The sequence below is a fragment of the Perognathus longimembris genome, chromosome 13 (genome assembly GCF_023159225.1).
Source record: "Perognathus longimembris pacificus isolate PPM17 chromosome 13, ASM2315922v1, whole genome shotgun sequence".
Classification (NCBI taxonomy): Eukaryota; Metazoa; Chordata; class Mammalia; order Rodentia; family Heteromyidae; genus Perognathus; species Perognathus longimembris.
In genome coordinates, this window is record NC_063173.1 from 16765962 (window position 1) to 16780878 (window position 14917).

The 14917-nt window shown below is 45.6% G+C and overlaps 3 protein-coding genes and 2 non-coding genes across 15 annotated transcripts in view; 3 read left to right on the forward strand and 2 right to left on the reverse strand.

Annotated features, from left to right (window-relative positions):
* Positions 1-4256, reverse strand: part of Trim66 (tripartite motif containing 66) — a 61262-nt gene extending 57006 nt beyond the window's left edge. For 2 of the 4 annotated variants that reach the window (XM_048360567.1, XM_048360563.1), the window contains exon 1: positions 3606-4256. In XM_048360567.1, the coding sequence (XP_048216524.1) occupies positions 3606-3611 (6 nt within the window). In that variant the 5' untranslated portion in view covers positions 3612-4256. The remainder of the gene's footprint in view (positions 1-3605) is intronic. The other 2 variants (XM_048360564.1, XM_048360565.1) reach the window with 2 other exon arrangements.
* Positions 4257-6195: 1939 nt separating this feature from the next.
* On the forward strand, positions 6196-8369 carry Rpl27a (ribosomal protein L27a). The gene is made up of 5 exons (XM_048360576.1): positions 6196-6343; positions 6678-6741; positions 7089-7164; positions 7623-7797; positions 8202-8369. Exons 1-5 carry the CDS (start codon positions 6341-6343, stop codon positions 8328-8330), a joined length of 447 nt encoding a protein of 148 aa, XP_048216533.1. The 5' UTR covers positions 6196-6340; the 3' UTR covers positions 8331-8369.
* Positions 7255-7385, forward strand: LOC125362784. Its single transcript, XR_007213097.1, has one exon. It is a non-coding gene; the product is annotated as a small nucleolar RNA SNORA3/SNORA45 family (small nucleolar RNA).
* On the forward strand, positions 7974-8106 carry LOC125362785. Its single transcript, XR_007213098.1, has one exon. It is a non-coding gene; the product is annotated as a small nucleolar RNA SNORA3/SNORA45 family (small nucleolar RNA).
* A 4550-nt stretch (positions 8370-12919) lies between the features above and the next one.
* Dennd2b (DENN domain containing 2B) overlaps positions 12920-14917 on the reverse strand; it is a 157426-nt gene continuing 155428 nt past the window's right edge. For all 8 annotated transcript variants that reach the window (XM_048360571.1, XM_048360572.1, XM_048360570.1 and 5 more), the window contains 2 exons: positions 14281-14367; positions 12920-13697 (listed from right to left, as the gene is read on the reverse strand). In XM_048360571.1, the coding sequence (XP_048216528.1) occupies positions 13663-13697; positions 14281-14367 (122 nt within the window). In that variant the 3' untranslated portion in view covers positions 12920-13662. The remainder of the gene's footprint in view (positions 13698-14280; positions 14368-14917) is intronic.

Consider the following 14917-nt stretch of genomic DNA (forward strand, 5'->3'; position numbering starts at 1 on the left):
GGCCTAGAGCAGGACTTTGTCTTTTGTGCTCACCATTACACCTGCTTCTCACTGCCTAGAACCTATGTATAGTGCCAGTATATAGTACATACTCAATGAATGACTCAAAGTACATACTCAACATACTCAATTTATAAAATGAATGAGTGAATAAATCTTATTATTTTTGCATTATAAGAAAATTGAGATTCAAAGAGAATATGGTAGACCCAGTGTAGTGGTAGATGACTACAATCCCTCACTTACTGAGAACGGGAGATAGGAGGATCACCGTCCAAGGCCGGTCTGGACAAAAGTTTACGACCCTATCTAAAAAACAAACTTGGGCTGGGAATATGATCTAGTGGTACAGTGCTTGCCTTGTATACATAAAGCCCTGGGTTTGATTCCTCAGCACCACATATATAGAAGAAGCCAGAAGTGGCGCTGTGGCTCAAGTGGTAGAGTGCTAGCCTTGAGCAAAAAGAAGCCAGGGACAGTGCTCAGACCCTGAGTTCAAGCTCCAGAACTGGAAAAAAAAAAAAGAAAAAGAAAAAGAAAAAGAAGAACAACAAGCCAGGCAAGGGTGGCTCAGACCTTAATCCTGGCTACTCAAGAGGCTGAGATTTGAGGATCATGGTTCAAAGCCAGCTTGGGCAGGAAAGCTCATCTCCAATTAACTACTAGAAAATGGGAAGTCAAGCTGTGGCTCAAAGTGGTCGAGTATTAGCCTCAAGTGAAAAAGCTCAGGGACAGTGCCTAGGCCCTGAGTTCAAGTCCCACAACCACCACCAACAACAACAAAGTAATAGGGCCAGATGCCATGGCTCACACCTAGTTACTCAGCAAGTTACTCAGTAGGCTACTCTTAACTACACAGAAAGCTGAGATCTGGAGGATCATGATTCAAGCCAATCTAAGCAGAAAATTTTGCTAGACCTCCTACTCCAAAATAATCAGCAAAAGGCTGGGCTGGAAGTGTGGTTCAAAGGGTATAGTGTCAGGCTAACAAGTGTGAGATATTGAGTTTAAAACCGCAGTACTGCCTCCTCCCAAGAAAGCAGTAAGATTTGAAGACATGGCTCAAGTGTTAGAGTGCAAGTGTGAGGCCTTGCATATCCAATCTCCATTACAAACAAAAATGAAGAAAAAATAGAAAAAACATGTCATTGGGTCAATAGCAGCTAGTAAAAACAGAACTAGGAAATGAATAAGTGTCTGTTCTTTCCACTAATTTAATCCCCTGAAATTAATATTTAAATCTCTTTTTTGTGTATGTTATCAGATAAACTGCCCTCAAAAACCCTACAATTCTTCCCTTCACATTTGCTATTCTGAGCCTATTTACTTACTTAACTTGGCATTGATGGGGTTTGAACTCAGAAGCTTTTGCACCCTACACCTTGAGCTACACACCCTAATCCTGCCATCATGTTAATATCGGGATTCTCCATGCTAATTTCTGACAAAACTTTTAGGAATACAACTGTCATGTAGTACAATAAGATTTTTTTCTTTAGTACAATAAGTTTTGGTTGTTGGCTTCTTTTTTAATCCTGTACATAACTGAGTGCTGGTGGCTTACACCTGTAATCTTATCTAGCCAGAAGGCTGAGATCACAGTTTGATGCCAGCCCAGGCAGATGTTTGATAAACTCTACCTTCAGATTTCAACAAAAAGTGGTACTAGAAGTATAGCTCAAGTGGCAGAGTGCCAGTACTGCCTCCTTCACCAAACTATCCAATAGAGGAAAGAAAAGACTCTTGGCAATCAGTAATCCTCACAGGCTCATGCCTGTGATCCTAGCTACTCAGAAGGCTGAGACCTGGGGATCACAGTTCAAAGCCAGCCTAGGCAAGAGAATCCATGAGACCCTGATCTCCAATTAACTCCCAATAAAGCTGGAAATGGAGCTATGGTTCAAGTGGTACAGCACTAGCCTTTTGCAAAAAAGCTCAGGAATAGCACCCAGGCCCTGAGTTCAAGCTCCAGGTCTAGAATTAAAAACAAAAACAAACAAACAAAAAAAAAAAAGCAGCAATAGCAACAAAAATACCCCAGACTGGAAGTGTGGCTCAAGCAGTTGTCTCTCATCTATAAGAGAGAGAGAACCCAAGTGAGTAAAAGAGAAAGACCCTGAATTCAAGAGGCAGTACTGGTACACACACACACACACACACACACACACACACACACGTTTATACTCTATAATCCAGCAATGCTACTTCTGGAATTTATCCTAGACAAGTAATTCCCCACAAAAAAGTATATGCACATAAATGTTCATAGCATCCTTGTTTGTAATAACAAACATTATAATAAAAAGGAGCAGAAATAAAATAGACAAAAACTGGCTTAGTAAATTGTAGAACATGCTGAAGGCAAATTACCCTTCAGCTGATAAAAATAATGAGTAAGACCCTTGAATGCTTCAATCTCCAGCACAACAAACACCAAAAAAGAAAAATAAATTCCTTCAGACTGGGCCGTGATTTAGAGCATATCATGGAATTAAACAAAAAGTAGAATACAAAAAGTGAAATCAACTTTTCATATGGCTATATATCCATGTAAAGAAAAGCTAAAAGGTGATATTCAGGAATGCAAACAACTTTCTCGGGTGACATGACTCGAGGTGCTCATGCTTTTTTTTTCATATTTCTTTATTAAAGGACTATTTTTATGACATAAAAATGTCTTAATTCTGAAATAAATTTAACATCTGAATTTTTCTCTAATTCTTTCAGGAAAAAAAAAACAGAAATTCTGCTTCTTCCCATCTTGGATAAATAGTAGTCTACTTTAAAAAAGAAAGCATCATAATATTTTTAAATGTTCAAATTTAGAAGTGGAAAGGAGAGCACCAGGGCTGAAGCTTTCACACTCCCAACAACAGCTGCTGTCTGAAGGACTGCTGATGAAATCAGGAGCCCAGAAGACAGGCAACATCAAGGCCACGTGGCAATGTGTCCCAAAGCCACTTGGAGAGAGCTGAGGTAGCAAAAGGTGAGCACCACATTTACCTGCCTCACCATCATCTCCCTTTGGCTCATTTCATAGCTTTTTCTCTGAGGCTGACTCTCTGAGGGTACTTAAAGGTGTGAGATGTCACAAAGCCATGCTTTACTTCAGAAGAGATGTCACAGACAAAAACCTTTTAGGGATCTTATGGAAAGGGACAGGTCACCTCTTCCACTTTACACAGAACTCAGCTGTTCTCTCAGAGCTGGAGGCTAGGAAAATTGAATCCACAACACCACATGAGCCTTAGGTTTAAAATCCCTTGGTTGCCTTGTAAAGGAGATGGAGCTGGTTAGAACAATACAAACCAAATAGGTACACAGGCACTGTCTCTCCCCTGGACATCAGACCATCAATGAGAAGACTGTTAGGTGAGCACAAAACCCAATGCAAAGTGCTGGACCTATTCAGAAAGGCCTTTTGTTCAGCCAGGTGACCGGAGGGACACTGTAGTTCCTTTATGACCATGGAATCGGCAAACTATTCAGAGGCAGTTTCTCAGCTGCTAGAACCCTACATCTTGCAGTAGTCTTAATCTCTGTTCCAGGCTCCAGTTATAATACCTGATGGTTACTTTCCATCCCCAAGACTCTCCCCTGCTTACCTCCATTGACAGAGTATCTTTCCAAGAGAGTAGTTCCTGGGTAACTTAACACATTCCACGTACACTTATAGGCCAGTTTTGATGTCAAGTGAAGGATGATCTCTTCTTAGACCTTGTCCACCTCTTTCTGCTAGTCATAGATTAAGGCTGAAGGAGTGATGAAGACCATAATGTTGTGAGGTCAGAGGGGGAGTGGCCAGTGAAGTAAAAGCAGAGAGAAGCCCAGACTCTGTACCTTACCAACTATGTTGCCCCTGATGAGGCACTGGATTGTTTCTTCTGTGCCTGTTTTCTTCTGTATAAATTGAGGCTGGGAGTGCTGTACAGTCAGATTCATTTTATAAACAGCAAGGTGCTCTGAAGATATTGGGGCTATTACTACTGTAGACTGGAGTGTTCTTAGAAGAAACATAAGGTAGGCCTTAACAGGTTGAGACTTCAGAAATGCACTCAAGAAAAGGATGAGTACTCCAAGCATAAGTAATGGCATGAGTAAAAGCAAAATGGAGACGTACCAAGTATGACTAATGTAAAAAGACTGTATAAGGGACAAATAGAGATAAGGCTTAGATGTGGGTAGGCTGTATTCTGTGAAAGATGGAGAATTTGGAGGTTTAGAATACAGGTAAGATGGCTGCAGAAAGGTTGGAAAACTTCAGGCAAAAGACAGTGTGACTCCAACTAACTTACCACTCCCTGTAAAAAGCTATCATGGAACTGTGGTTCAAGTTGTAGAGCAAAACAGCTCTGGCCTTGAGGAAAACAACTTAGGGACAGAGCCCAGGCCCCGAATTCAAGCTCCCTGACCAGCACAAGAAAAAAAAATAGATGAAGGCCTAAATGAAGACAATGGTGCTAAGGCTGAAAAAGAGAAAGTGTATTTGATAGCTACAGAAAAATCATGGTGACAGCAAATTAGAGGAAAAGAGGGTATGGGGACAATTTTCTGATATGACAGCATTATCTTATCTAAATGGACAATGATGTCACTCTCCAAGATATAATGTGCCAGTAAGCAAAGAAGATGAGTTGTCAAGATATATTTGTCTGTAGAATCTAAGGGATACTAGCCAGTAATTAAGTTAATGTCTGGGTGTAGAGCTTAATAGAAATGTGAATAGAAGTCACTCAATAAGATCTTGAGCTGTGAAAAGAGGGACAGAATTCAAACTAAGAAATGTCAACATTTAAATGATGGCACAGCTGGTGAAGTAGAAGGAAGAAAAAGAAGTTAAAGTACAAAAGGAAGAACAATTGGCATAAAGAATTCATTAAGTCTCTTCACTTTGAGAGTTGGGTGGTAAGGTTACTAAGAGTTGTTTTGCTGAAGTTAAGTAGTGGATTAAACAATGGACAGAATGCTTTGTAGGCTACTCTTGTGGGAACTTGACTGTAAAGGAAAGAGCAAGGGTGGTAAACAGGGAGAACTCAATGTATTTTGGCTGGAAAAACTTTACCTACAGAGAGCAAGGCCAAGAAATTTAATACACTCACTGAGAAAGGATAATTGAGAGAATGGGATCTCCAATACTGTCTGAAAGAACCGTCTGGAGGTGGAAGAGGTGTCTTTTCTACTATTCCTTTAGAAATATTCATTTGTTAAATAGTACATGCCAGGAACTGGGAGTGCACGAATTTAAGAGAAAACCACCAAACCTTTAACAAGCAGAGAAGACAAATGTAACTTGACAATTATGTAAGATCACACCAAATGGTGTGGTGGTAAAGGTGATCAAATTGTGTGAGCTGCGGTGACTGAATTGAGTCAGGGGACATGTTTGCACTCATGCTGGCTAGGCATAAGAAAGGGCCTATCACAGATCAGGTTCTGGGGGGAAAAATTAAATGTAGTCTTTAGGAAAACTATTTACCGAATCTCGGTCCCTGAAGCCTAGTGGGTGGTTTCAACTTGAAAGGCCCCCCGTGATGAAAGCACAAAGGGCAAAGGAGAAAGGAAGGGAGAGTGTGTCCACTCAGAAGAGTGGGCGGGCAGAAGGTCCCTGACATTCCTAGGGACGTGGCAACATTCCAGGAGCTTCACGCGCAGGTGGGCGGGCTGGTGGCGCCCGCAATCCCAGCTATTTGGGGGGAGGGGGGTGGATCAGGGGAAGAAGAGAGCTTAGTCCTGGGCCAACCTCCTGAACCTAGTTCCGAGGGAGCCTATCTCACGAAATAAGCCCACAGGTCAAGTGGCAATGCACTTGCCTAGCACACGCGCGGCCCTTGGTTCAATCCCCAGTACCTGGAAAAATAAACCACGTAAGCCTCCCCCGCCCCGCACAAAAAGTGAAAACGCCGGGCAGGCGGGTGGGGTTGCACGGGACGGGGGCGTGTGGCCGGGCGGTCACGGAGGCCTTGCGGGAGGCGTGAGGGGTTCCGGGGCCAAGACTAGGAAAAGGCCAGGCCGCTGAGGCCGCCTCAGCGCGCACCACCGCAGCGCGCAGTGCGGCGCTGCAAACTCCGGATCGCCCAACAGCTGCCGGGCACCACATCTGGTACATCCGGCTACACTGGTGAGAGCTCGCCGCCGCCAGGCCGCCCGGCCGCCGGGCCGCCAGGCCACCGCACGGAAGGAGAGGACTAGCCTCTGGCAGACAGACACTCGCGAGACCGAAGAAGCCCCGCCCAAAGCCGGCCCTCCCGGCCGGAAGTGAGGTACTTTCGTCCCGCCCCCCGCAGTTCCATATCTCGCGAGACTTCGGTGGAGGCCTTCCTCTTTGGTCCCGGCCGCCGACATGGTAGGTGGTTCTTTCCTGGCCTCCGTGTCCTCACGGGCGATGGCGCTGATCTCCGCTGCCCTGGCCTCCCAGCCGCTTCCTCCAAGCGTTGGGCGCATCTCCCAGGCTGCGCGTGGCTAGCCTCAGGGCAGGATGGACGGCTCGGGTCCGGGCCGGGGATGCTTGGGGGGGCCGCGTGTTCGGCCCGGGATCCGGATCTCCAGACACGCGGCGGGCCGGGCGGGCCGGCGCCGCCCCGGTGCGGCCTGCATGCCCATCGCAGGCTGGCGAGCGTTGCTCCCCTCCCCCGCCCTTCTTTCTTAGGCCTCACTACTGAACTCCTTTTCGCACACAGCCATCCAGACTGAGGAAGACCCGGAAACTTCGGGGGCACGTGAGCCATGGCCACGGCCGCATCGGTAAGTGCTAACTTGTGCTCGGCCATTTGGGCTTGTCGCGGTCGGTTAGTCTTGAGATTGGTAGCTTAGAAGTGAGTTCGAAGTAAGACCTTATGGTAGAATTGGGTAGCTTTTGTGTGTGTGTGTTTTCCCCTCTTGGAAAAGGAAAGGTTTTAGTAACCTTTAGAAATTTAGTAAACTTTAGAAATTAAGTGTGGGGCACGGTAACTGATTCCTTGAAAGCTTGGTGTGTTGTGATGTGGAGCATTGAAAAGGCGCGTTGTAGACAGGGAATAGCATAAAGCGCGAGTAAAAACGTGAGGGACTAATGAAGGATGTGTTAGCCATGTAGCTTTGTGTTCCTGCAGGCAAGCACCGGAAGCACCCAGGAGGACGCGGTAATGCTGGTGGCATGCATCACCACAGGATCAACTTTGACAAATAGTGAGTTTGAGTTTTTTGTACTAAATCTGACAGCCACGGAAAGTTGTCTGAAAACAAACTTACTAAGACTTTGGTGTTGGGGAGCCTGTGGTCGAGGCTAGAGTCACGCTTGGGTATGGACTGTTGCCTTAGTGTGCTAGAGTCCTCGGAGAATAAGTGCTGACCTTATTCACTGGCTGTGTGTGTTGATGGCACAGCCAGTCACCAGGTTAGTGACATGCTTCAGATTGGATTTGACTATCTCCATCAATTTTGACACTTTAGGAAACCTGTGGTGGAAGCATGTATGCACATTTTCCATGAACTATTATTGTCAAGTAATGTATCTTCAATGACTAGACTTATTGTGTGAGGTACCTGCTAGGTGCTAGTCATTTCAGTTGAAGGCTATGCCTACAGAGATGATGAGGCATCTTAATTGGAACAAGGTTATGAAAGCGATTGCCTTCTCTTCCCAGTCACCCAGGTTACTTTGGGAAAGTTGGTATGCGGCATTACCACTTAAAGAGGAACCAGAGCTTTTGTCCAACTGTTAACCTAGATAAATTGTGGACCTTGGTCAGTGAGCAGACACGGGTGAATGCTGCCAAAAACAAGACTGGAGTTGCTCCCATCATTGATGTGGTTCGATCGGTGAGTAACCTAAGCATTCATTCATTCCACTGATAACAGTGTATTCCATTCACTCTATCCCTGTACATCCACCCGAGTTAAGTAGCTTTCTATCTTTTCCTAGACTGTTTGGTGTTTCTTGAGATTTTCATCGGAACTTTTAAATATTACTGGAGTAAGTGGCAGATTGTGCTTAGTTTGAGACTAGAGTCACATCCTGACATGGCGCTTGTCTTGGTGTGCTACAGTTCTCAAAAAGAATGTGCTGGTCTTGATTCACTGATGGGGGGATTGACAATGCCCCCATTAATGCCTAGATCAGAAACATCTCCATGGATTCTAGAGGGTGCTTGGCAGGCTTTTTCTCATCACACTTAGGAAGTTGATATCTGCTATGCTGTACTGTAAATCCTTTTCTCTCCTAGGGCTACTACAAAGTTCTGGGGAAAGGAAAGCTCCCCAAGCAGCCTGTCATCGTGAAAGCCAAATTCTTCAGCAGAAGAGCTGAGGAGAAGATTAAGGGTGTTGGGGGCGCCTGTGTCTTGGTGGCTTGAAGCTACACAGGAGGCTCATTAAATGCTTACATTCTTTCATCTGTGGTCTCAGTGTGGGTTCTAAAGTGACATCTTGTTGGGTTCCATTGGCTCACACCTGTAATCCTAGCTGTTCAGGAGTCTGAGATCTGAGGATCGCAGTTCAAAGCTAACCTGGGCAGGGAAGTCTGAAATCACCAGAAAACTGGAAGTAGCTTTGTGGCTCAAGTGGCAGAACACTACCCTTGAGCTGAAAAGCTCAGGGACAGTGCCCAGGCTCAGAATTCAAGCCCTACAACCAACATAAAATTTGCTGGATTCAAACCTGGGGGTATAGGGCTCTAAAGGTTGGCAGTCTGAAGTCACTTTTTTCAGTTGGCACTAGGTCTTTTAACTCAGAGCCTGGAGCTCTTAGTTTTTTGTGTTTTTGTTGTTGTTTTCACTCAAGGCTAGGACATAAGCCACACCACCCTCCTGCTTTGTGCTGGGTAATTTGAGATAAAAGTCGTGGATTTTGATGCCTGGCTGGCATTGTTAAACCATGATGCTCAGGTTTTGGGTCTCCTGCAGGGAGCTAAGGTTCTAAGTGTGGGCCTTGGTAGTCCAGCATCATAGTCTTGAGTTTTAAAATTATTAGATGTGTCAAAGTAGGTTGGATGCCTTTTTTTCCCCGGTCCCAGGTCTTGGACTCAGGGCCTGAGCACTGTCCCTGGCTTTTTGCTCAAGGCTAGCACTCTGCCACTTGAGCCACAGCACCACTTCCAGCTTTTTTCTATATGTGTGGTGCTGGGGAATCCAACCCAGGGGTTCATGTATATGAGGCAAACTCTATTGCCACTAGGCCATATTCCCAGCCCATGGATGCCATCTTAATGTGAGAAGAATTTTTTAACCTGAGATTATCTCGTTTGTAGATTCTGAAGCCTTGAAGTTACAAATGCTAGAACCTTTACAAAGAAGTAGTTAGGATGGGACACTCTTTACTGTTGGGATTTGAGTTGGGAGTGGTTTCGAGTGCACTGGGGCCCTTGGCCCTGGAATACTGGGGATCCAGAGCTTGTTGGGCTTTTGTGCCTCCATTCTGGGTTTTGTTATTTGAGTCAGACCACTCTAATCTGAGCCTCCCAAGTTACTGAGTATTACAGGTGTGAGCCAATGGTCCTGACTGGGTTTGTTCCAGTGGTAAAAGTGTGGGTTTTTTTAGATTACTTCTGATAAGGTATCCAATCCAACTATTAATGGAGCAGATGGAGTCAGTCTTGTGAGGAAGCAATGTAGTTGGCTCTTGCCTTCCCCAATTTTGCTGGGCTGAGAATCAAGTTACTCCACTGAGCTAAAACTTGGAAAACCTAGGTCGATGAGTATTGGGATTGCTTTGCGCTTGAAGCTAGACTCAAGCGGCTGGCTGTCAGAATAGCAAGTGCAAGGCTCCTAGTTCAAACCCCAGTGCCACCCAAGGACAGTGTGACTGACCTCACAGGCAAAAGTGCCTGCACTAGGAAGCTCTGCTTGGGGTTTTTAAGTGGTTAGAGATAGTACTTTTCTGCCCAGGCTGGCTTTGAACTGTGATCTTCAGATCTTGGCCTCCTGAGTAGTATTACAGGCATTAGCCACCAGCACCTTATTTCCAGTTCTAAGTAATATTTGTATATGTTATTGGGTACAAGTAGATATAGTAGTATGCAGTTTTGTGGGGTTTTGGGGTTTGCCAGTCCCAGGGCTTGAACTCAGGGCCTGGGCACTATCCCTGAGCTGCTTTTGCTCAAAGCTGACACTACCACTTGAGCCACAGCGCTGCTTCCTACTTTTTCTGTTTATGTGGCACTGAGGATGAACCCAGGGTTCCATGCATGCTAGGCAAGCACTCTAACACTAAGCCACATGCCTGCAGTTGCATTTTTAGCCAGATGCATATTTCACACTAAAAGGCCACCATAAGCAAATGGTGAGGCTTTTTATCCCCCTAGTAAGAATAGGTGGATGCTTTCTTGGTGCTATTCTGTAGCCCAATTTATATTTTTCTTCCCCACTTTCAGTTGTAAGTAACTTTGTCACTTATATATGAAATGTTTTTTAGCAAAAATTTAAAAGCCTTTTTTCCTGGGGGCCCTAATTCTATTCAGTGTGAACTCACTTAAACAGTTTTTGTGTTTTTGTTTTTTTTTTCTGGCCAGTCCTGGGGCTTGGACTCAGGGCCTGAGCACTGTCCCAGGCTTCTTTTTGCTCAAGGCTAGCACTCTGCCACTTGAGCCACAGTGCCCCTTCTGGCCATTTTCTGTATATGTGGTGCTGGGGAATCGAACCCAGAGCTTCATGTATACGAGGCAAGCTGTCTTGCCACTAGGCAATATTCCCAGCCCACTTAAACAGTTCTTAATGGTACTTTCCAGAAGTACTTCAAACCAGTTGTGTGTGTGATGGGTCAGTACAGCTTCCAAATTTAGGGGAGTCGACAAGTGAAATTCAATGCTATTAAACTAGTTTTGATATAGATTCATGCAAATGGACAATAAAAGTAGTCTTGGCTACCACATACTGAAGGAAGACTATGCACACTATTAAGTGTCCCATAGTAACCTTTACCTTAAAGACAAGATTATAATGAGGCATGATTATGTAAAGCAGCAATACAGGAGTGTGTAGGGAGAACTTAATGACATTGAAAAGCCAAGTGCCTGCACTCCTGAGGAGCCAGAAAACCTTGGTTGTTCTGTCACATGGGTCAGTCTGGGCATAAAAACAAAAGGTCTGTACATTTGTGCTGTTGAACCTAGCAGGGCCTCAGGCACACTGAGCAAGCATTCTGCTACACTGCAGTTTGTTTTACTAGGGTATGGCTACTAAACATTTGAAATGGGAGAGTGGGACAGAGTGCACATTATAGGAAGACACTGAGTTTGAGAATTTTATTTTTTGGTGCTGGTCTTGGGGCTTGAACTCAGCCTGGGTGTGTTGTCCTTGCCCTTTCTTGCTTAAGCCTAGTGCTCTACCACTTGAGCCACAGCTCTGCTTCTGGCTTTTTTTGGTGGTTAACTAGAGAAAGACTCCTATTGGGGCTGGGTTTGAACTATGATCCTCAGATGATCCCAGCCTTCTGAAAAGCTAGAATTATAGGTGTGACCCCCTCAGTGCCTCGCCTAAAGCTGTAATCCTATGTATAGTTTTAGACTTGGGAGTTCATTGTATCCTAGTATAGGAGTATGCCCAAATATTTACATATATTGACAAAATACTTCCTTTAGAAGTTATGTTCTGGGCTGGGAATATAGCCTAGTGGCAAGAGTGCTTGACTCGTATACATGAAGCCCTGGGTTCGATTCCCCAGCACCACATATATAGAAAATGGCCAGAAGTGGCGCTGTGGCTCAAGTGGCAGAGTGCTAGCCTTGAGCAAAGAGAAGCCAGGGGCAGTGCTCAGGCCCTGAGTCCAAGGCCCAGGTCTGGCAAAAAAAAAAGTTATGTTCTAAGCCACTTACATTAACTATGAATCTCATTTCAGGATATTAAAGGGGGAATGGTTATAGCATTTGCTATCGAACTCAAATCTGATAGGGTTCAGAATACATAGAGTCCAGTGGGCATGTGGAAGCAAACTTGGGAAGAAGTCTTAGCCATGTTCCCTAAAGGCTTCTGCCTTGGCCATACAGTCACTCTGGACCCTTGGAGCCAAGTGGGTGTGCAAGATACACAGAAGTTGAATTTGATCCCACATCTAAAAGTTCTTTGGGGCCATAATAAAAGTGGGGAGATTGAGAAGGAATACAGGTAGATAACAAGATTATCTTTTGGGAACTAGATCTCTTCATGAGTCCATTTCTGTGATTACTGTGGAACTTTTTAACAATGGTGAGTTCTGGTAGAAATACCAAACAATTTTCTGGTTATAATCCCTGTCTTTTGGCTTTAGTTGAAAAGACTTACATGGCCTTAAACACTGCCAACTCTTAAGAGTTCAGAGATGATTTTTTTTTTTGATACAGATTAGCTCTAACTATGGACAAGCTGGAGCCTTTAGATCTCAATAGAAATGGGAGCTAAAAGAAGCAAGCTCAGAATGGTATCTATTTAGGCTAAGGCTCAAGGACAACAGCTTTACAGTTCACATCCTGCCAGACCAAAATCCATTACCAATGAGAATTCCAGTTTAATGCAAAACCTAGGGGTTTTCAAGGTCCTAGGTAGGAAAAATGCATAAACCACCCTTGTTACCCAATCATCCTTCCTTGCTCTTGCATGGGATGTAACAACTTGTGGATACAATCCTTGATTTCAGTGGAACTAAGTATTCACAGGGTGAAACAATAACTGTCAATGGGTCATGGCCTCACAAAAGCTGGACTTCGATCCACTAATGTCAGGGATGTCACCTAGTGGTAGTGCCAAAGCATTCTTCCCATCACTGGAAACACTGGAGAAGGAAGTGAAACCAGAACACTAGTTGGTGCTTTCCAAGTCTAGCCATACAAATCAAGCCAGAACTCAATTTTAGGGGAGGTAAATGACACTGAAGACAACCCACTCATCGATTGTTCACATGACAATGTTGTATCCCTGATTGTGTCAGGAGAGGAGAACTCAATGAAGCCAAGGAACACATGGGGCTCTTGGGCCCAAATAACTGTACACTGTTTATTGAGAACACCTGCTGATGAGGGAAGGCGGGATGCCCTGTACCGCATCGATGGCTGTGGCCACCACGTGGGGGCGGAGCCCAGAGAGCACAGGCAGAGCTGGAGTGGGCATCCATAATTCACTTGACCATCTCAAGAGAGCACCAGGCCCAGAACCTGGTTCCGTGCTGCAAATGGAGACTGAATAGCCTTTGCCTTTCGAAAACAGGCTTAAAGGGAGGTGACTACTAGAAAAAAATAGAATCTCTAAGATTAAAAATAACAGTCCTCCTGTACATAACAAGACAGCGCCTGCTCTCCAGGGCCCGGGACTGGCAGCAGGGGCCGCAGGCAGGCAGGCAGGCAGGCAGGCCAGAAGCCTCCAGGGAAGATCAGTGGTTTGGCTGAGACAGTCAGCTGCACGTAATTGGCCAGTCACCAAGCACCCAGCAATACTCCATCCATGCTCAGGCCAGACAGGAAAGCACCCGGCCACTTGGGAATATACAAATATTTACCAGATTCTCTTTGCTTGTTACAAAAACAGTTAAGAAAGCTTACAGCAGATTATTTACAAACAGTATCCTGGGATGTGGTTGTGGTGAAGGCAGAGGTGGGCTGGCTCGGAGGTGGGGTCTGTGGGACAGAGCAGCCACAGCAGCCCAGAGGGGCCCGAGCTGAGCCCTCTCCCCACCAGCCTCTGCAAGGCACTGGACTCCTCCGCTACTGGGAAAAGCTTAGTTTTAACTCTTCTTGTGGAGGAACTTCATTTTGTTGCCTGTTAGCCAGAGAGAAAAGAGAATTTCAGGACATGTTGTTTGACCTTCACCCCCTTCTTGCCATCCATTTTACCCTTCTCAGTGGGAAAGAAAAGGCTCATAGCATTGACCCTGGGTGATGAACATACCCAAACTCAGGCACTGGCATTCACATGTGTCAATGGGGTAAGCTATTTAACCCTCTTTGGCTTCAGCTTCCCTTTAAACTGAGACACTGATGGCCTGTGATCTCTGGGTTTGAAGGAGTGGGGCTTTGCAGGGGGACACTGCTGTTCTGCAGACCTTTACGCCTAGAGGAAAGCTCACTGTCCCTGGTGGGCCTCACTTCACTCAGGAAGGTGTATACCCAGAAAGAACCAACTTATGTGATGCTCTGGTTTCATTTTGTTCTGCAGTTTGATCAATCCTGTGCTAAATGCCCTCTGAGCACCAGCTGGGCACTTGATCATTCACCAAGGGCTCCCCTCCAGCTCTGTCTTCAGCTCCTGAACAGTACCTGCTGGCACTGATTTAGAGGTGCAGGGCCCTCAGGCTTCCCCTCCTTGCCTGCACAGCAATCTTATTCGTAACAAGACTGCTTACCCAAACCTCGGAGAAACTTGTTCATGCCACTCTGCTCAGTGTCAGGGAGCTCTTCCAAATACTGCTCCACTCGTTGCTCAAAGAGGCCTGGGGAAGAGGAAGAAGGGGGGCAGGTAGGAGAACAGTTACTGGACGTCCACAGGCTCACCACAGATCACCACTACTGATGGCAAGACCTTCCTAATGCAAATGTGTGAGCTGCAGAGTGAGGAGGCCACCCCACATTTCAGAGCAGCCTCCATATGGGTGGGTGCCTCTAGCTTCCCTTACACAACTCCTGCATGGTGGTGTAAAAGGTTTATCAAACGAAATTGGGTAACATTAGTGGGAATAAGAACAACATCCCTGAGGTTAGACACAAGGATCTGGAAAAGACAAACCCTAGAGAGAACTGGTAACGAGAAAATAACCATCTAAAAACAATCTCTCCAAGGGGCTTCCAGCCCCTTGGGGCATCAGAGGCCCCCAGATCGCTTGATCTGGTCCTTTGCTAATGAATCAGAATATGTGAGGAAGAGATGGGCAACCAAAGGCAAGCTGCTCCGAGGCCGACGAAAGTTCCTGCTCTTTAGCCTCATGCCTCCGACGCGAAGGCCCAGTGAAGGCATTTGGTAAGGCAAGAGAACTTCACTCCTTT